The sequence below is a fragment of the Lissotriton helveticus genome, chromosome 2_1 (assembly GCF_964261635.1).
Source record: "Lissotriton helveticus chromosome 2_1, aLisHel1.1, whole genome shotgun sequence".
Classification (NCBI taxonomy): Eukaryota; Metazoa; Chordata; class Amphibia; order Caudata; family Salamandridae; genus Lissotriton; species Lissotriton helveticus.
In genome coordinates, this window is record NC_136059.1 from 1,176,396,009 (window position 1) to 1,176,418,483 (window position 22,475).

Consider the following 22,475-nt stretch of genomic DNA (forward strand, 5'->3'; position numbering starts at 1 on the left):
GCTAGACAGAGAGAGGGAGCTAGAGGGATTAAGATAGAGAGAGAGGGAGCAAGACAGAGGGAGAGGGAGCTAGAGGGAGTAAGAGAGAGAGAGGGAGCTAGAGGGAGCTAGACAGAGAGAGGGAGCTAGAGGGAGTAAGACAGAGAGAGAGGGAGCTAGAGGGAGTAAGACAGAGAGAGGGAGACAGAGGGAGCCAGAGGGAGCAAGATAGAGAGAGAGGGAGCTAGACAGAGAGAGGGAGTAAGACAGAGAGAGAGTGAGCTAGAGGGCTCTTGACAGAGAGAGGGGGCTAGAGGGAGTAAGAGAGAGAGGGAGCTAGAGGTAGCAAGACAGAGTGAGAGGGAGCTAGAGGGAGTAAGACAGAGAGAGCTAGAGGGAGCAAGACAGAGAGAGAGGGGGCCAGAGGGAGTAAGAGAGAGGGGGCTAGAGGGAGTAAGACAGAGAGAGAGGAAGCTAGAGGGAGTAAGACAGAAAGAGGGGGCTAGAGGAGCAAGACAGAGAGAGAGGGAGCTAGAGGGAGTAAGAGAGAGAGAGGGAGCTAGAGGGAATAAGAGAGAGAGGGAGCTAGAGGGAGTAATAGAGAGAGTGGGAGCTAGAGAGAGTAAGACAGAGAGAGGGAGCTAGAGGGAGTAAGACAGAGAGAGAGGGAGCAAGAGGGAGTAAGACAGAGAGAGAGAGAGCTAGAAGGAGTAAGAGAGGGAGAGAGGGAGCTAGAGGGAGCAAGACAGAGAGAGGGAGCTAGAGGGAGTAAGACAGAGAGAGAGGGAGCTAGAGGGAGTAAGGCAGAGAGAGAGGGAGCTAGAGGGAGTAAGACAGAGAGAGAGGGAGACAGAGGGAGCTAGAGGGAGTAAGACAGAGAGAGGGAGCTAGAGGGAGCTAGACAGAGAGAGGGAGCTAGAGGGAGTAACAAGTAAAATAGGAAAGGGAGGTCTCCTACGCTATCCAATTAGGGACAGGGAGAATAGAGATAAAGAACTTCAGAAAATCCCAAAGATTCAACTCTTGAAGGAATCCTAAAATGAATAGCCTTAACAGTTCAGAGTACCAAAAGTAGATGAGTTTACACTTCTCCACGATATTAATCACATAATGAGATCAAAAAAAGATTAAAAAACTAGATACATTAAAAAATTAGCAGTTTATTACAAATTATTAAAAATGATGAACAAAAACATCAATGCAGTGCCAAGTTTAAAATTAACATCATAAGTTAAAAACCATTTAATACAATGAAATATACAGAAAGCAGGGTTGTTACAGTTGTCGACGCAGCGTTTCGGTATGTTTTAATACCACCTTCTTCAGGACAAAACAATTATATATAGAGAAAACATACAATTAGATAACATCCATAGGTTTGAAAAAATCTTTTTTCTCCAAGGCACAAACATGTTCTTATTTTTCATATTATACAATCTACTCAGATAAACATTTTTCTTGGTACAGTGATCTGTTATTCGACATACATCGGGCTATACATTCGGATCCATGAGTATGTGACCTAGGGTTTCATTAAGGTAGCAGAGAATCAATGGGTCATTGTGCATACCTGCAAGTATTTAATTATCTGAGCCTCGTTTTAATTGATAGTAGCTCAAAAGTTAGATGCTCCTCTTCTCTACATCATATCTGACACTCCTGTCTATGGAGGAAAGATAAAAGACAGAACGTATATTCATCAATTTGCCCTATCTAGTTGTTAATTCTGGGAGGGGTCTACATGATTTATGTGATGTTATTTATTGTAATTACCTGTAATTTTCAGGTACTCAGTAGTGAGGAACACGCCGGAGGGGGGCCACCGTTTTTTAACCAGAGTCTCGCTATGGGGAAACATGGTAATGGGAACAGGTGATAATATTAAGGCAGAATATAATTTCCTGCATGCAATGTAATTTATACATGGCTTTATTACCCCCGTCAGTAGATCTCTTAGATAATTTTGACTAACCCATTAGATAGAAAACTGGGCAGAATTACACACTTAACAAGAGGCAGTTATGAAGTTCCTGTTTACAAAAAATCTACATGGACTCCACATGTAGGTCAAGTCAATAAACAAATTGAAGCTTTTGAAATAGCTGTCACTAAAAGTGTCTCAGATGTATTGGATAAAAAAGGTTGGATAGCCTTCAATTTAAGTAAAGAAGAAAAAGAGGCCCTAGCTAAACTAGAAAATAACTACCTTTTGACAATCAAACCGGCCGATAAGGGCGGAAGTATTGTGGTGATGTCAACTACACATTACAATGAGAAAATGAGACTACTTTTAAACAACAAAGAACATTACCAAAAGTCAAGCAAGAAAGAGTGGTCCGATTTAGAGAGCAAGATCAAAAGAATGTTAGATTTTGCAAAAGAAGATGATATAATATGTAATGAAGAGTACAGTTTTTTGCTTAATAAGAAACCAACAGTACCCGCGCTATACGGACTACCAAAAGTCCATAAAAATACTAATGATCCCCCGATGAGACCAATTGTATCCAGCATAGGTTCCCTCACCGAGCCCCTTAGTAAATATGCAGATATTTTTTTGCAAACATATGTAACCAAACAAAAAGCATATATTAAAGATACAGCTGCAATAATTAAAAAAGTAGAGAATTTGCCCTTCAACCCAGATACCCAATATTTAGTCACATTAGATATAGAAGCGCTTTATACAAATATACCACATGACAACACCATAGATATGATTAGAGCTCTTCTGAACCCAAATGATAACGATCCCACTCCCCATGAATCTTTTATAATTGATTGCATTATCACTGTTTTGAAAAACAATATCTTTTTATTTGATAAGGAGTTTTATAAACAAACAAAGGGCACCAGTATGGGAGCCAACTGTGCTCCCAGCCTGGCATGCCTGTATGTGGCACAATTTGAAGATATACATATTTTTAATCCTGTTGCCCCTTTCTTTGAGAACATTACGGCCTGGTCCCGCTATATAGATGATATTTTCTTTATATGGACGGGTCCGGCACAAAACTTAGATGATTTTATCTGTTGGTTAAATTTGGGTGACAAAAATTTGAAATTCACTAGTCACTATGATCAGGAAAAATGCGAATTTTTAGATGTAATTATTAAACATGAGGCTGGGCATTTGCAAGTAGAATTATTCACCAAAGAAACAGATAGAAATACCATGCTCCACTATCAAAGCTGCCACCCTCCATGTCAGAAGTACAACATTCCCTTTGGACAGTTCTTAAGATTAAAACGAAACTGTTCCCAGATTAAAGATTTTGTAAAACATGCAGAAATATTATCAACAAAACTAATAAATAGAGGGTATCCAAAACGGATGGTAAGACAAGCTTTTAAAAGAGCGAGATATTTCAATAGAGATAATCTCTTACAAGAAAGAGTCACAGAAAAACCTACGAATAACAGGTTAGTCTTTGTGAGCAACTACAGTGGAGAGAGCAATAAAATAAAGAATATTATAAATCGAAATTGGAACTTAGTAACAAAAAAGAACAAAGAAATAGTTCAGAAACCACTATTTGCATTTAGACGCAATAGGACCATCAGGAACAGCTTAGTCCACACATATAGAGAAATCAACACGAAGACCCAATTAAGCATAGATAACAATCCACTTCCGTCAGGAACTTTTCCGTGCAATAACTGTCAAAACTGTGGAAGCATAATGAAAGGTGCCTGTATAGAACACAAAAGCACAAAACACAGAATCAAATCATTCATGAATTGTAGATCCAAAAATATGGTATATTTGATCAAATGCCCATGCGATTATATATACATAGGGGAAACATCTCGTGAAATACGATTACGGTTGAATGAACATAGATCAGCCATACGCTGTAAAAAAACAGGTGCCCCCCTAACAGATCATTGGGAAATAGCAGGTCACACTATTGCGGATTTACGTTGGTGTGGCCTTGAATTAACTACCCAAAACAGCAGAGGAGGTGACACTGATACTAAACGAAAAAAACGTGAACAATTTTTTATGTCCAGGTTTAATTCTGTGAAAGAAGGACTAAACACTCGGGAAGACTGGGAAAGGATTCTATAAAAGAATTGAAATTTGGACATTATAGTTGCCCTGTAGGGTTAGTGCCCCGTGTGTAAAAATAAAAATAATATATGTGAAGAACGCTATATTTTACATAAACTACAAATGTAGTTTCAAAAGACATGAGACGTATAGCAAGGACTCGAACCCCGCTCCAACAAACTCCGCGGTATCATGAAAAAAACTACAATTGTAGTTTAATAAGACCAAAGACACGTGGTGATGACGCAGATCCTGTCTCAACAGGTCTCGCGTAACTACGGAAACCTGAAAAACCGCGCCAAACTGTGTAAATAAAAGCCCAGTAAACGCGAGCAATACTAAAATATTGAAAAACGACTGCGAGGAGCCGAGAGGGGTGCAGGGAGGCCGATTCAAGAAATTAAGGTAAGAAATACTCCAGACAGGCCATCCTAGTTTGTTGCTCCTTTAGAGCTAGGACAGAATTGCGGTTTACGTAATCAGCTAAAGCACAGAAGTAGTGTACTTGAAATCACAACAGAAGTGCAGAGATGTAAAGATAACTACTTGTAGAACACTAATGTAAGGTACAGCGCGCTCCACAGAAACAAAAAAAAAGATATCAGTGTACTTTGTACTATTTTTAGTTACTAATCAATAGATGAAACTCGGCTAACAGCAGTGTGTGCGCCAGTACCGCAGTGCAGCGGGGGAATTCGTACTTATGCCTTACCGGCAGGCAGTGGTGGGGGATGGCCTCGCTGCACTAACGATACCAAAGAGAAATTGTTTTCGATATTTTTGTTGGATAGTTTGAGTGGTTAACAGAATAGCCGTAAGTTAATAATAAGATAGGAACACCAACAAACCCCGAGAACAGCTCGGTAAAAATGTAGATGAAAACCATGGAGAATGGTCATCAACATGAGCAACCCAATTATATAAATAAATGCTATCTCCTGTAGGTCAAATTAAAAAGACCAAGCTAAAGAAAACCCAGCGCTGATAAAAATTGAAAGAATCCAGTCACGCTGTATCGAGGACCACATTACCCTGAGTTAAGGGTGAGTATTTTCGGCCTTTTTTGTAAACAGGAACTTCATAACTGCCTCTTGTTAAGTGTGTAATTCTGCCCAGTTTTCTATCTAATGGGTTAGTCAAAATTATCTAAGAGATCCACTGACGGGGGTAATAAAGCCATGTATAAATTACATTGCATGCAGGAAATTATATTCTGCCTTAATATTATCACCTGTTCCCATTACCATGTTTCCCCATAGCGAGACTCTGGTTAAAAAACGGTGGCCCCCCTCCGGCGTGTTCCTCACTACTGAGTACCTGAAAATTACAGGTAATTACAATAAATAACATCACATAAATCATGTAGCCCCTCCCAGAATTAACAACTGGATAGGGCAAATTGATGAATATACGTTCTGTCTTTTATCTTTCCTCCATAGACAGGAGTGTCAGATATGATGTAGAGAAGAGGAGCATCTACCTTTTGAGCTACTATCAATTAAAACGAGGCTCAGATAATTAAATACTTGCAGGTATGCACAATGACCCATTGATTCTCTGCTACCTTAATGAGACCCTAGGTCACATACTCATGGATCCGAATGTATAGCCCGATGTATGTCGAATAACAGATCACTGTACCAAGAAAAATGTTTATCTGAGTAGATTGTATAATATGAAAAATAAGAACATGTTCGTGCCTTTGAGAAAAAAGATTTTTTCAAACCTATGGATGTTATCTAATTGTATGTTTTCTCTATATAGAATTGTTTTGTCCTGAAGAAGGTGGTATTAAAACATACCGAAACGCTGCGTCGACAACTGTAACAACCCTGCTTTCTGTATATTTCATTGTATTAAATGGTTTTTAACTTATGATGTTAATTTTAAACTTGGCACTGCATTGATGTTTTTGTTCATCATTTTTAATAATTTGTAATAAACTGCTCATTTTTTAATGTATCTAGTTTTTTAATCTTTTTTAGATCTCATTATGTGATTAATATCGTGGAGAAGTGTAAACTCATCTACTTTTGGTACTCTGAACTGTTAAGGCTATTCATTTTAGGATTCCTTCAAGAGTTGAATCTTTGGGATTTTCTGAAGTTCTTTATCGCTAGAGGGAGTAAGAAAGTACCTAGCACCGTACATTTCCGACAGAGGTGGTCCATGCGGTAAGTCATGAGGGGGTGACACCATGAGTTACCCGCACTGGGTGACACCAACCCCAGTGACGCCACTGCTTACAATTGTAGGTTTTTCCTGTACCACATAAGTCGGTATGATTCCCTTCAGGAGTACCATTGTCACTATTACCTTATGTAAGTACCGTATGTTTTTGTAATCTGTTCTTTTGTAATGTTTCTCATTATGTTTCATTTCTGTTCCTAATGTGAAGCGCTCTGACGCCTTCGGGTAAAGTCCGCGCTATATAAAAATGCATTAATAAATAAATAAATAAATAAAAATACCATTCTGCAGAGGATGTCAAATAACTTCTGCAAACAGGAGTTAGTGGTGGTTTGTGCGCTGTGCACAATAAGCATGAGGAACCTCGCCCCTTAATGCTCTTTTTGCCTCCCAATCGTGCTCTTGTTATGGTTCCATATGGCTGACACATTTGCTCCATTGCGTCCAGGGCGGTGGGTTTTCTTCCAAGTCCTGCACCGTGACGCTACTCTGGTGGCGTGCACCGTGACGCTACTCTGGTGGCGTGTGGTTCATATAAATACGATGTGCTTCTCCCATGTCGCCTTGTACTTCTGCACTATTTCCGTTTCATAACAAATTACCTTGCATTGAATATTAGTTTTCCCCTTCCAGACACTCTTCCTTTTTTTAGTAGTGCTTTCCTCATGTTTAACATTGATTAATAAAGACTTTACATTTTAAATAGAGTGTCACATCTCTGGGTCGTCTGCAATGTATGTCACTTTTTTCATTTTCTTTTTTTAACTTTACCCCTGTCAGGTAAGGCGATACTATCACAAGTGTGATACTTCTCGAAAGAACACATACAAATATTTTTAAACTGCATTTTTCAACATTTTAAACCGGTGTCTCGTCCAAGGTTTACATGTATTTTCTATAATTGATGCAAACCTTAATAAAGTTATAGGATGCTCTTTGTACCGTTATGGAGATGAAACATCGAAAACATTATTTTTGTTTGAAAAACACAGCAGGATGCAATTGTATTTCTACATTGATGTCTAATATTCCCCTCTTTTTGAAACTTGGGAAATATCCATTCTTTAAATTGGGAATTTCCCCCATTCACAATGACCTTATGTTAGTTAAATAATGCCGTGACCTGGTTTAAAAAATATCTCTGTACGAAAACAGACGTGCCATTATCATTTAAAAGCAGACAGGCGTTGTGTGTGATTGAAAACATGTCTTTGAAAATAAAAAGATAATTTGCTTGCAACAGCCGTTTAATCAAAATGTTCTTTTTTCCTTTGTTTACTAACGGGGACGCATCGTCTCTGAATCTCGTCACCCACGTGTGACAGGGGACTTTGTGTTGGAATAGTTGGAAATTCCTACAGCGTCATCCCAACATGATGTGTCACCCACGGTGCTGGGTGTACTATAAATGAGTCCCCTTCGCCAAACGGGAGAACAGATATCCTCAGAGAGCAGAGAACGCACTTACTTCAGCGTGGCCTTAGGGGAGAGAGTTAAAAGGAAGCAAGCTCTTACACAACCATGAGGAGCACAGGAAAATGCATGCTTGCTGTTTTAGCCATTTGCGTGCACTATGTGGCTATGACTGAAGGTAAGGCCTGTTAAATATTAGTAGATGATTCTCCAATGTGTAAATGACTTGTTAGTAATTGTCTTTTGTGTGTGTGAGTGCATCTATGCATATTTTATTAAAAGAAAGGCAGCAAAAACGCCTTTGCAGTTATGGTTAGGATTGATTTTGTATAGGAAAAGCACATTTTATTTTGTTACTAACTTTGATATATCTGCACAACACTTCCTAAAAAGTATTCTTTATTTTTGCTTGATTGATAAAAGTTTTGGTGACTGGTGTGAGGGTAGAGCGAGGCAGTTATACAGGTGGGGGCAAGTGCAAAACGTTAGTTCTACAGTTTAAGTCGCAATGAATTTTGGAATAAGCACTCAAAAAATGCATCGTGAAATATGACCAATTTTGCATGGTTTCTTTTGTGTGCTTCCTAATTTGGTGTACATCTAGAGAATTGATGTATAGATATCTGGGTGGGAAAGTACCGAGTCTGCAGATATTTGGGGAAACCACAATTTTTTTTTTTTTTTAAATACATTTTTATTTCAGGACATTCTGTTATAAAACACTCGCATAAAACAAAATGGCCATAAAATCAAATGCAAACATTAAAGTAGACAGACCTACAGTAACAGTACTAACAAATCTGAAATTTAAGATAGGACATGTTGTGGACACCACATAAAGAGCTAGCGAATTTAGGGGCTCATTAGGATGGCAGAGGGAACGCCACCGCCGGGCCGCAATCAGACTCCCGTATCCCACTCCACATTAGGATGGCAGGGGAAATTGCTTGTGACTGCGGCGGTCACAAAGACCGCTCTCCACGCTTCTACCACAAGCAATCGTCACAATTAAAATGGCACTGCCTGCCAGATTACAATCCTGGCGTCAGTGGTGGAACTGCCATAGAAAGGCTGGTGGAGGCTGGCGGAGGCTGGGTTCTGGGGCCCGTTGTGGGCCCCCTCTGTGTGGGGGGAGGGTGTATGTACACTGAGGGGGTACCCATGGTACCCCCCTACATTTCCATGCACAAGGTGGCAGGCACCGCGTGGTGCCTGCCACGTTGTGCATGGAAATGCAGCACTTGGCATTTTTGGCGTTGCCAACGGTGCTGCAGCCAGCAGCACCGTCCACAATGATCAGGGCCCCGGATGCGCCCGCCAGATCTTAATTCACTCAGCGGTACTGCTGCCTTACCGGCAGGCATTCCCAAAACTGCAACGATGGCGGGCGGACTGATGTTCTACCGCCATCGTAATGAGCCCCATAGTTTTGTAATTTTGCAGCAGCCTAATGGGGCACATTCTGTGGCAGTACTGTTGTGCTATTTTCCCATTTTAACTGGCAAATGAAACTCTTCAAAGGGTCTACACTTCGTAGAATCACATGTGCTGCAGGATTTTTTAAATGTATTTTTTTGTTTTTTTTGTAATTTTGGATTCATTTGAGCTACAAACATTTTCGGCCGTGCAACAGGTGGTGATCATACACCAATGTCATTAAATCCATATTTTTGCGTAACTTGACCAACTGCAAAGTCACATATCTACAGTGGCCTATTCCTCATAAAAAAAGATCCATTCACATCCTTCTAGTGATCCTAATTGGCAATTCAGTTAATAACTCTGCCAAATGTGCCAACCTCATTGTCATTTTTTTCAACTGATGTGGAATCTGATTGGCTGTTCTCAGGTGAACACTTTTCTCTATCTACCATATTGTGATGCTGGTATCCGAAAATGTTTTTTTTTTTGGAAGAGGGGGTCATAAAAGGGAAGTGTAGGTCTGTGACTGTGTCTTGTTTACCAGTGATGTTATCAGTGGTGTCATTTAGGTTAACCTAATTTACAGGCATTGGTTGTCCACCTGACATTTGCTGGTTCTCACCTCACAGCAAGAATAAATCAGGAACCCATTTTCTTAATTGACATCTAAGACCTACAATGAGATTACTAAACATTGTTATCCCTTATAGAGCTAAAATAGGGATCTCATGCTGATACTCTGTGTTTAATATGCCTGTTTAAACTCATGGAAGTCTTCCTTGTTCTTCAGGCATGTCATTGGCCAGAATGGGAACGGAGCTGCGATGCCAGTGCATAAAGACCGAGTCCAGAATTATCCACCCCAAGCACATTCAGACCGTGGAGCTCATCCAGAGCGGGTCTCACTGTTCGAATATAGAAGTCATGTGAGTATCTTAGGCACTTCCTTTTGCTGTACCTTGCTATTCAAATTGTTAATATTGACTGAGCTTTCACAGATCATTTTGGATGGAATGGAAGCCTGCAGTCTTATATTTCCTGCGAGACATCTGGACTCGCACTCACTTCTTGGCTGTCACCTGTCTTGGAATCAGTTGTGCCTTCACAATATGCCAAATGTTTAACATACACTTCAAAGGGATTGTCTGAAGACAGCAGATGTTTCACACTACCAGCCTACTAAAAGAGTTTATCATTGATAATTCCTTTCTTGACATCCTTCAATATGATGTCAGAGTTGGCTGAAGCACCAAGGCAACTACTGTACAATTATCAATGATGCCTTATGTGTCTTTGATAAAAGTGATCCTTGCCTTCTGATTTTGTTCAACCTATGGACAGCCTTTCACACCTTAAACCTTGTCTTACTTAGGCAAACTTTAAGAGGTTGCATGGGTTTTGATGATAAGTGTTTTGATTGGTTTGATTGCTACCTCACTAATGAATGTGACTGGATTACTACTGGCAACACAGTCTCTTATCCAGTGCCTCTTTCTCGAGAAGCCTCTCCACGGTCTATTCAAGCACTTGGACTATTTGACTTCTATTTTGAACCTCCCAGAGACATCCCAAAAGGTTCTAGCTCAATACATCACTTATAACAAACCAGCACTCTTTACTTTTTAAAGGTCTCCTTTGCTGATGGTATCTGCTGAAGATGCTAGAGAATGTCCTGGCTTAGCTGTCCTCACACCATTTTAATTCAACCTTCCAAATCTGAGTTATTTCCCATAGCACTTCACCTCTTCTGTTCCTCAATGAAAATGAGAAGATTACACAAATACTCTTGGAGTTAAATCAACCAATATTCACAGAGTGAAATATCTTGGTTATATTCTAGACAACCACCTCACCTTATGTAAATACATATATAACATGTCGAGAAATGCCAATCATCAACTTAGTTTCATATGAAGGATACAACTTTTCATTCCTCAGCAAGACATTAATGATATAGTGTAGTCAGTGGTTCTCACCAGACTGGCCTATTGTAATTGCATTTTCTCAGGAATGCCAAACTTTTTCTATGCTCCTATAACCACGACCCTTCCAACAAAACAAGTCCTGTCTCAGGAAGCCCTCACATTTTAAGATGGCTTTCTGAAAGGGATGTGTCGATATAACTGCAAATTTGCTTGATTGATTCGCACTCATATGCACTCTTAATCCTTTAGCATTATATGGTCCAGAAACGGAAGATTCCTGTGGGATCATTTCTGCTATGTAGTTCTCAAAAACTTCTTGAGATCTGTGCTTTCACCCAAAAAATCACCACGAACAGCCATTCTCTGCTTGCATCCCAAACATATCGACCTCCACGCCCCATCTACATTGGTTCATCCTATCTGTCCTTTAACTATGATCTGACTATTCCTTTTCAGTCACCACTATTTCCCCTTTCTCTGATTCTCTGCATATTCCACTAATTTCTGTTCTTGTACTAGGCTCAGGAGATAACTAAAAAATAGACATATAACACAGGGACCCCATTTTGACTTTATCCTACTGTTGAATGATTTGTGGTTCTTTTATATGTGCATGATGGTCGGAATTGAAAAATCATGCAAAACAATAGCATCCCATTTAACACGCGTAATATAATGATTTATGCTTATTGTTATTATTTCTATCAACCAGTAACTATATTTAGAAAAGATACAATGGGGCTACTTCATCCCATATAAGGGGTCCATTATGATGTCGGGCGGATTTCCTCCGCCAGGCTGGCGGTGGCTACCGCCAGCCTGGCGGAGGAAATCCGCCCGACATCATCAGCACAATTCCCCTCCGCCATATTAGGATGGCGGAGGGGACCGTGGCGGTGCGAAACACCGCCCGCCTGTTTTCCGCCCCGGTCGCCTAGCGGCCGGGGCGGAAAACCTGTAACATGGTGGCGGTGTCTGTTAGACACCGCCCGCCATATTACAATTGCCTTTCACCAATGCAATGACTCCCTGCAGGGGCCCGTTGCGGGCCCCCTGGGAGTCCGTGGCTTGGGGGGTTGCACATGGGGGGTACCTATGGTACCCCCCGCATTTCAAAGTGCAACATGGCAGGCACCGCGCGGTGCCTGTCATGTTGCACTTTGAAACGCAAAACGTGCACTTTATACATGGCAGCGGGCGGAGATTTCTGCTCCGCCCGCCGCAATTTCACCCATACAGGATGCGCCCGCCTGTGAGGCGGGCGCATCCTAATGCCCTGATCGGGACCCCCGCCCTTAAGGCGGGCGGTCCCGAGTCCCGATGTGATGGCGGGCGGACTAAGTCCGCCCGTCATCATAATGGACCCCTTAGTGTTGCCTGTGTTTTATTTAACTTTGCCAGGGTAGGTCAGCCGCGGCCCGTGGAGGGAGTTACGGTGGGGCAGGGAGGCGGGGAGGGGGAGGGGCAGGGTGGAGGGACCTAAAAAACTGGCATATGGATAATTGCAGGTAAGTACACAGTTTAATTAATAAAACGAATTTCGTAGCGCGCACTGCATCGCAAAATGGGATGCTGTGCGCGCTACAAATTTCGTTTTATTAATTAAATTGTGTACTTACCTGCAATTATCCATATGCCGGTTTTTAGCACCCTCCACCCTGCCCCTCCCCGCCTCCCTGCCCCACCGTAACTCCCTCCACGGGCCGCGGGTGGGGTAGGTCCAATTTTATAGTGAACATTTTGTCAGTAGCAGGGAATTAAATGTGCTCATCTTAGTTGCATTATGGGAAGGTATCAAGCAACATGTAGGAACAGTCCAATATGGTAAAACGACCTGAATATGATGAACGTTTAGTTGAGCAATATTCTATAAACTCACCATAATTAAGAGGCAAGGGCTATCCTTAATACAAAGGGATTATTCAGCAGAATGTACCATCTATGTACCTGTTGAGATACGAGGTGGTGCTTGTAGAGAAGCAATAGCTACCTTGAGTACTCGCTGACAAATCTCAAGGGCCATACCAAGTAGGAGTTTTACTTATTGTTACAAAGAAAATGCAAATAACCACCGATCAATATCCAGTGACTGTTATTTTATCTCATACATTAAATCCAGTAAGCCCGACCTGTGGATTCTTGACCATAAACAAGTAGTCCGCCACATATTTATGAGATAATATAAAACTATTATAGAGAAAGTAATGATGACAGCTTCATGAATCAAGGTGAGTAGTTTGAATGGAAGATGGAGCCATGCCATCTGAATCCTTAAGCTCACTAGTAGTGAAACTTGTTAATTATCTCCCTACTCTTAGGTTTGCGATCATAAGTCCAAATTAGCACTACTAATTGAAACTGTTGGATTGAACCGGACATTTTTCACGTTTCTGGAAATATTCATTATAGACATAATTATTTCTGAAAGTATTACTGTAAATTAAATAATAGACAACATCACCTGACACAGCTGACTGATATTCTGAAATAACTTTCTTGTCTTCCCCCCGCACAGTGCCATGCTGAAGTCTGGGCAGGCGGTATGTTTGGATCCCTCGGCTAAGTGGGTGGAAAAGATCATCAAGAGGATCCTGGAAAGGTAACATACAGTGCTTTTCTAGAAATAGTGTGTTGGATGTTAGGTGTTCTGCCACCCAGAAGTGGTCTGATTTCCATCCCAAGCAAGGAAACTAGTCTCAACTTTGAAAAAAGCTGTTGTCTTTAAGATGTTTGGGGACAAAGAGGTGGAAAATGAATCCCTCAGGTCTACATGACGTATCCACAACCACATGTTATAATACGGCTCAAGGTTATTAAATGTTTTAGATTGAACACACAATAGGGCTGGGAACACATAACATGAGCCTGAAAGGTGCTAATTTAAGACAGGTGTCAGCCACTGAATTGGGCTGACTAGTGTCTTAAATAGTGAAAGAGGTGGATTAGTTATGAATTTAAACAGTGCCTGTCTGTCACTGAAACCTAAAATGCTTCTGTTCCCCTGGCTGGGAATACAGCAGCATTTTTTGATATCTCTAAAGTAAATATGGAGCACAACTGAACACAAAAAATAATATATCACAAAGCAAAAAAAACAACAGAACTGAAACACAATGGCAGATTGCAACAAAACAGTCAAAACCAAGTGCCACACAACAGCAGTACAGCACACAACAAAAATACAGGGCAATAATGCAGCCCAAAAAACACAACAGTCCAAAATAACCAACAGAACACATAACCACCTCAAAAAACATGCAGCAGATCAAATATGCACGAGCATTCTTGTCATACATTACCGCCTTCTCAAATCTGCTTTCATAATATGGGAGTGAGAGATGTGTGTATTATGTAATGCATTGCTTACCACCGAAAAGTAATTGTGCCAATCATCAATGTTTCCTGCTCTGACCCTCAAGAAGCAACAGCAGATAAATAGGCTTCTCTTTATGACAGCCACATTCATGTGTATTCACCTGGGTCACTAACTTCTTGAAGCCCTCTGGCACTCAAATCAAATCAAATCAAATTTAGCTTTATTCGATTTATCTGCAGAAATCATAAAAGCATACAAGTACATTTTATACAACAAATTTTAAAAGGTTTCCCCATCGAGAAGTTTATAAATAATCTATAAAACAGTTTTCCATATGTAAAAAGTCAATGATGAAGATATGACCGGAGGCCTCATGGTAAAGCGTCTAGTAAAATTTAAACATGTAAGGCTTACATCAAAGAATTTCTGTATTTCATCACTGACATTAAAAAGCGAGAAACAACAAAGATGACATACACCTCATCTAACAAGAGTAACTTCAAATAAGCATTTTTACATGTTCTTATGCCCCAGCGTTTAAGCAGAGGTAAGAGGAACAATTTCCTTGGGGCAGAATACAGATTACAGAAAAACATAATATGAATATTACTTTGTGGTGAATGATCATCGCATGGGCAAATTAGATTCGGCGAAATCCAATCATTTTGTTTTGGAAGAGTGACCATACGGAAGAAAGTGCCTAAACGCAGCCTGGTAAGAAGCATACGAGGATAAGGTGCAGTTTCAGTCCTGAGATACAATTGTAAACCTTCAATAGGGGTAATTTTTTGGTAACTCAGGGTGGTATTTTTGAGTGTCTCAGTGTCCCATCTAACGCTTTCCAGGTGTGTGATTAAAAGTTTTTTGAGAGCTGGCCTAGACAAATGTTCTAGAGACTCTGGGTCATCATAGTATTCAGGATGTCCAATTTTAGAGAACATCAGCCGGACGTGTCGTAGCCATTTGATTTTGGATGCAGCATCCAGGTTCATACAATCCGTGATGAGTTCTCTATTAAATTGGCATTCCATAGTGGTCCAGATTTTGTGCCAAAGCAAGCACGGTGATAGCTTTATAGTGTCGCTAAGGTATTTGAGGCCAGTCTCAATGTGGGTAATAAAAGTTGAAGTACATTTACTCACACCTAGTAAATAGCGAATAAAAAGATTCTCACAAATTTGGAGTGAGGACACATTTTCAAAGCCCCATAGGCCTGCTCCATAAGTGACTGTCGCTACACACTTGGCTTGATAGATCTGTAACATCTCGGCAGTTGGTTTGCCCCCAATTTTAGCTGCAAAAGTTCCCAGGGCCCCAATAGCACGGGTAAAGGCAAGCTTCTTAGCAGATACTGCATGTTTCCAAGCTCCTTTCCTCTCAAAAACAACACCCAAATAACAAAAAGTGTCTGTACTCTCAATTCTTTGCTCGTCGAGATATATCGAACATTGTGGCCTTTTGTTTTTTTGGGTGCATGGCATGGAAAAAGTTTTGGAGATGTTCACTTTCAGATTTCTTTTCCCCATGTAGGATGAGAATTCACTTACCGCTCTCTGCAACCCTAGCTTAGTCCTAGACATAATTGCCGCGTCGTCGGCATATAATAGGATGGGTACAGGCCTACCATTGACGGCTGGATAGTCACTTGGCAGATTTATTAAATGCTCTACAATAGAGTTAATATAAAAGCTAAATAGAAGGGGCGCAAGTATGCAGCCTTGCCTAACCCCTCTATTTATGGCAAATTTCTGAGTACATTGCCCCTGGATCCCGAACCTAACTCTGGCACCGGCATCTCTGTACAGTTCTTTTATGAATACGACGATGATAGGGTCCACCCCAATAAGTTCCAATGTTGACCAGAGCTGCAGATGATCCACACAATCGAATGCTGAGCTAAGGTCAACAAATGTGACAAACTGGTCCCCTTTTTTGGCCTCAGTATATTTGGAAATCAATAAGGACAGGTTTAAACATTGTTCCTGGGTACCCAATCCCTTTCGGAAGCCATATTGGAGTTCCGAGATGACCTTTTTTTCTGTCTCCCAGTGCTGAATTCTCTTAAGGACGATCCTTCCTGCGATTTTCATGAGGCCGTCCAGTAACGATATAGGACGGTAGCAAGCAGGATCGTCCCTATTTCCCTTTTTAAAGATGGGCACTACAATTGCGTCTGACCAGGTGTTAATTAAGCCACATTTGTTTCCCATATTTAAAACGTTAGTTAACAGGGGAGCCCAGAATTCCAGATTTGTTTTATAAAGATCCACTGGTGTGTGGTCGGGGCCAGGGGCTTTCCCTGGGGGGCTTTCCCTGATTGCATTTTCAACTTCTACGGTGGTAAAGACCAGATCAATTGGGTATGGGGATACTGGGGGGTCACTTAACTGATAATCCTGAGTTGATTTATTCAAGGATGAGATTACCTTTTGTTGATTCTGGGTGTCCCCCTGGCTGTTGGTGTAAAGTTTGCCATAGTGTTCTACCCAGAGCTCTGCCGTGATTGCTACATCTATGCAATTGTCAGTATCTTTTGTGTTGTATACTGATCTTATAACTTTCCAGAAGAGGTTAGTGTCCTTATTCCTGGCAGCTTCCCCCAAAGCTTCCCAGGCCTCCCTTTTCATAGTTGCTTTCCGATGATTAATTTCCCTCTTATACTCTCGTCTGGCCTGGGAAATTAGAACCCTGTTTTTCGGAATGGTATTTAAAGCTTTCTTCAAATTCTTTAGGGCAGCTGTACACCTAGAGTCAAACCACCCGCATGCGTGTTTCCCATTCTTTTTGTGGCTCTTGGTTAAAATATTTTTTATGTACAGCTGGATATTAGCGAAAGCTGCCATAATCGCCTTAGGATCAATATCTTCTTCTAAACAGACAAATATGTCTGCAAAGCAAGATGATATGAGGTTGTGAAAGAAGATTGTGGGGTTCAATTTCTCCCACTTTATCACATAGCCGTTTATCTTTGTTAAGGTGACCTCTAGTGGATAAAGTGGACCGCTAGATTCCTTTGCTTTCTCCTCTGAGAGCCTAACCCCAAAGGTAATAGGGTAATGATCGCTCATTGGGTCATCCCCTATCTCCCAAAAAGTTATAAAATTGGGTTTAGTGGGGGATATCAGTGCAAAGTCGATTGTAGTTTCACAGCCTCTTCCATTATATGTTGGGGCAAAGGGAACTGGGGGGGAGCATGCCTGATTAATGAAGGTAAGATCAAAAGAGAATATAATACTTTTAAGGAGAGACCCCAGGTTGGTGTGTGAGAAGTGGAAAGGGCCATCCTCCTCATGATCTGTAAGGCCGCACAAACCTAACTCAGAAAATGGGCAGATGGCACAATTGAAGTCTCCCACCCAGAGAACTGTATGGTCTCCCGTGTTTTGATCTCTCACTTTATGGATGTGGTTTGACATTTTATTCAAAATCAATTCCATTTCATTTACTGGCATATTGTTATAAAAATTCACCAGTATGACCTTTTGTGTGGTGCCCCATTTAAATGAAAGGATTTGGAAATATTGGTCATAGTGGAAGTTATATACCTTTATATCCCCTACATTCGAGGTGTATATGCACAAACCCCCTTTATTGCGACCCTGTGGAGAGGGCGCAGCGGGTGAATGGAATGTTCGATACCCCATGATGTGCCTTTCCTCTGCAAGCCAAGTTTCTTGCAGGCAAAGTATGCCATGCTTCTGCACGGTCTCCAACCAAGGTGTGTGCATGATCTTATTGCCCAGACCTGCTACATTCCAGGATAACAGTGAGTGCTTTAATTTGCTAACTTCCTGATGTGTTTGGCCCCCGTTCCCCGTTACGTCTACCGGGACTTGGGAATGTACCCTATCTAGATGTTGTGTGGCCCGCACTGAGAGGGGGCGCTGAACAGGGCAGGGTTGTTCCACCACCAAATGGTTCGGATTGTTAACAATAAGTGGTGATTTATCACTACTACTGGCATTCATTGAGTGATTTTGGTCACTCGACCGAGGTGGGAGATCGACGATTCCCAGTCAGTCCACCTGATCTAGGCATTCAAACCTGTTCCTAGTGGGTGCTCCTTCCCACCAGTTGTTAGTGGGTTGCCATCCCTGCCCATGCCCCTTCCCTCTCTGTTTGTGGGCTATGGTCCAGGCCCCAGGACACTCTACTACCTGTTTTGGAGGGTAAAAAAAGGTAAGGGGTTTAGTGACAATGGCTTGTTCAGTCGCATATGGATCCCATGTGGTGATGAGATGGGCTGTATGGGGGTCTGCAAATGACACCACGATGCAGTCTCCTGGTATCGATTTGTAAGTGCGACCCACCCATGGGACTCTCCTGGCCATTAGGACCCTACCCCTGTTGGTGTAAGGGAGCTGCCTGTTGACATTTAGCCAGTAGATCACTTTGTTCTTTAAGGACCACTGGGTTTCCACAGTGTCAGGGTGGAGCGGAGGTACCCCAGCCAAGATAACAACATAGGGCCCGGCCTCAGGGGGGAGGTCAATATAGCCTCCGCAAAAGTTCTGATGATTTTGGTGTGGGTTAGGTATACGCTCTAAAAGGGGAGTGATAGGGTAGCTCGCCTTCTGCTCAGCTCTAGAAAAAGATTTGGGCTGCACCTGTTTTTTGGAAGGTTTTTTCTCTGATTTTGGTGGATTGGATGATGGAGGAGCAGCGACATTTGCAATTGTCCGGGGTTTAGGAATTGGAGTAGGTTTGGGTAATGGGGGGGGTAAAGGTGAGGGCAAAATTAAAGGAACAAGGGGGGCCTCCTTGGAGACTGGAGACGTTTGGATGCCAGTGTTAGAGGCTGATACAGGTTGGATGCCATCATTACTAACCTGGGGGGCACCCTCAGTGATATGAGGATGTGTTGCTTCTAGCTGTTTTAGGCTAAGCGTGGCCAGGGATACTAAGGTTTTATCCATTTCAAGAAGGTGGTTCTCAATGCGTGACAGTCTGAGTTCAAAAGGTGTCAATAGTTGTTTTAACGTAACCCAGACTGTTTTGAGAAAGTCTTCATCATCACCCGCTTTATCAGTGTCCCTCCCTAGCTCATTTTGCCCTCCCCTTGTTAAGTTATCACCAAGGACGGTAGGATTCTCTAAAACGGGGGCAGTAGTAGAGTTAAAATAAGTAAGATTGCTATCACCCCCTGTTAACTGAGTAGCTGGAGGTGATGTTTGTTTAAACTCCCCTGTGTTGGGCAGAGTTCTTCTATGATTGAAAAACTGCTGCCTTGCAATTTTTGCTTTCTTGCGAGCATAAGCAAATTTTGCATTGTTTTTCTTTTTCAGACCTTGGCGATCTAGGTGTTTGCTTTTTGCTACAGAAAAGAAAGGGGCAGAAATGTCCGGCAAAGTGGTAGGGTTTCCCTGTTCAGTAGGCAATTGGCCCTCACTAGGTTTGGAGGTCATGGGTGAGAAGATAAAGGAAGAGTCTAATGGTAGTGGAGAGGAGGAAGGGGGGGGGTGATGAACGTCGGCGAGAATCAACAAGGGGGGGGGGGCATGAAGCCTGTTGGGGGGATACAGCAGACGCAATGTTTCCCAGGGAAGATTTTTTGGAATTAGCAAATGTTTGGGAGAGTCTGCGCGCAGCGTCTAACTCGATTGAAACCCTCTTCTGCATTTTTGTGATTTCCGCATCTATTGCCAAGTTTGTTTTTACAAGAAAATCGTCCAAGGTACCATTTGGCTTGGTTAAACCCAGCGCAGTCTTACTGCGACTCCCCCGAGTACACATAATGTGTGACAGTTATGATTTCTGTAGAGTACTCACTAATCTCAAAGTCCAGGCACGATGACAGTGGCAAGAACCAAGGGAGGTGGGCCAGGCCAGTCCTCTTAGTCCTCGAACGGCCTCAAACGGTCCCGCCCTTGTCCCGGGCTTCTCCCTGCGCCCTCCCGCGCGCTCCCGCGCAGCGGGGATGTTACTTCACTTTTATGCCTATGAGATTGGTGGATGAGGGGGTGGAGCCGGCAGGGAGAGCAGCCCAGGTGGTGACGGGCGCGCGGGGACTCCTGGTCCTTGGAGTCCCCCGCTGCAAGCTCGCAGCCCTGCCGGTCAGTGGGAACGCCCAACCCCTTGATGGAAGATGCAGTGTGGCGGCCGCAGCTAACCGCGCAGCGGGACCCGCGAAGCGGGTCCGGCCAGTAGTAGCGGCAACAGCGGCAGCAGGCAGCAGGGTTACCAGAAATCCGAAGGTGAGGCTAATGTCCGTGAATTTTGCCAAAAGGAATCCCTCTGGCACTCATAGGAAACCGTTTGTATTCAAAATAAATCACAACAGTTTTACTTGGAATTTCCTTTTAGGAATTACACAATCAGCCTTCAAAGGAATCTGAGGCAATCAATTATTGATGCAAATTAAGATGAAGTTTGCTTTCTATTCCAAAATGTTGCCTGCTCTAGCCTATTAGGATTGATGATAATCAAAAAAAATGCTTTTTAAAACAGGCGTATAAAATGTATTTCGCAAGAGATTGGTCGGGTTGAGGGAAATGCCCTAAACTCGGAACTGACGTCTCTGTGTTTGGCGTGAGGCTTGCTTTGTATAAACACATTTACACCTAGTCTTCTTTTAATCTTTTTCAGGGCCAAAAATCAGTGATAAAAATCTGGAAAGAAAAAGAAAGAGGACTCAACAACTTTGCACGGGATTTTTTCTAATTGTTGTTATATTTATATTTATTTATTTTTATAATATAAACAATATATTTAAATTAACTTAATTCTAAGCTACACAATGATTTTGAAAAACATTCTTCAAAACATTATACCCAGCTGGCCCTGGGGACAGTTCTTGATGTTTATGGGTGAAGGTTTTAACCTTTCACCGTTCAAGTTTATGGCCTGGCACTTGGCAGTAGCCTGAATTGTGGAGCCTTTGAAGACCTCGCAGAGTTTGGGCCAAATTGATATCAGCACCGGAAGAAGTATTGTAAACACTGGAATCTATTCTATGGAAAGGGAAAAAGGCACCAGAGGCAAGCACCTATGTGGCCTGAGTGCGGGCATTGACAATTACCCAGCTATTTTGTCTTGATATAAGATATTTGCAATTGTACCCATAGAAATGGTACTTGCATTTTCTGCGTTCTAGGCAGACTTATTATTAGACCCTGGTGCATGTCGCAGATGTTACCAATAAGGTATTTCCGGTCTTTTTTACTAACCTTACCTTAAAAATGCACCATCTTGTTTAAAAAAAAAAATGCTGAATGTGGCATGCCACTTTCTGAACAGTGTTGTTCCCTGTTCATTGACATCTGCACTGATTTAACTTATTGTCTATATGTTCTCGATTGTTTATCCAATGCACTTGATTATTGTTTTTAAGATTATTTAAACATAAGTTATTTTTAACTTGATTGTATCATGTTAGTATATGTTTGTGTATTTATGATCATTAAACGCACTGCTGTCCTGTTCCAGATTAAAACTGAGCATTTTTTTTATTTTTATGTATGTGTTTCGGTTTGGTTTTAATGAAAGATACATGCTACATGCAGAGTCTAATGGAGAAGCATTTTAAAATTAGCAGTGGCATGGCAAGTATAATTGATGATTTGCGAGTGCTTGTGGGAAACATGTACACAAGTGTTATGTTTTAGGTATGGAGTTTGGCTTTTGCCCAATAATTAGGTTGCATTTGCTAGTTTCATTGGTCATGCAGATATAAATAACGATTTGTCTTTAAAGAAACTCTTCTGAAGGCATATCTTGATTTTGAAAGCCTCCATGATACATATGAAAATAGTGGCTGGATGATAACAGGTGACCGGTTTCTAGGGCACTCTTCTTACAGACCTGTAACAGTAAAATGATTTATTGACCGGTTTCTAGGGCGCTCTTCTTACAGACCTGTAACAGTAAAATGATTTATTGACCGGGACCAATTCCATGGAAAAGGAAAACACAGGTAAATTAAAGGTGGGTAGCATAGCACAGAAAAATCATTCAAAAGAAAGAGTGAATTGCTTTTTTCCATCTACTCCCTCAAGCTCCCAAGGCATTGAACTCATTTGAAAGCAGCAAAACACCTGTTACTTTATGTCTACTACATGTGTTTTTAAATGGAAATTATCTGATTTATGTCTGCTATCGTGAATGCAACTATCTGTTTTCAATTTGTAATTTCTGAAGTAAGACACGAAGAACATTTTCTAATGACCTACTGAAGGCC

The 22,475-nt window shown here is 41.7% G+C and overlaps 1 protein-coding gene across 1 annotated transcript; it reads left to right on the plus strand.

The window, feature by feature from the left end:
- The first annotated feature begins 7,740 nt into the window (after window positions 1-7,740).
- LOC144819653 (interleukin-8-like) lies at window positions 7,741-21,730 on the plus strand. Its single transcript, XM_078677462.1, has 4 exons — window positions 7,741-7,814; window positions 9,849-9,984; window positions 13,499-13,582; window positions 20,885-21,730. Exons 1-4 carry the CDS (start codon window positions 7,745-7,747, stop codon window positions 20,898-20,900), a joined length of 306 nt encoding a protein of 101 aa, XP_078533588.1. The 5' UTR covers window positions 7,741-7,744; the 3' UTR covers window positions 20,901-21,730.
- Window positions 21,731-22,475: the final 745 nt, after the last annotated feature.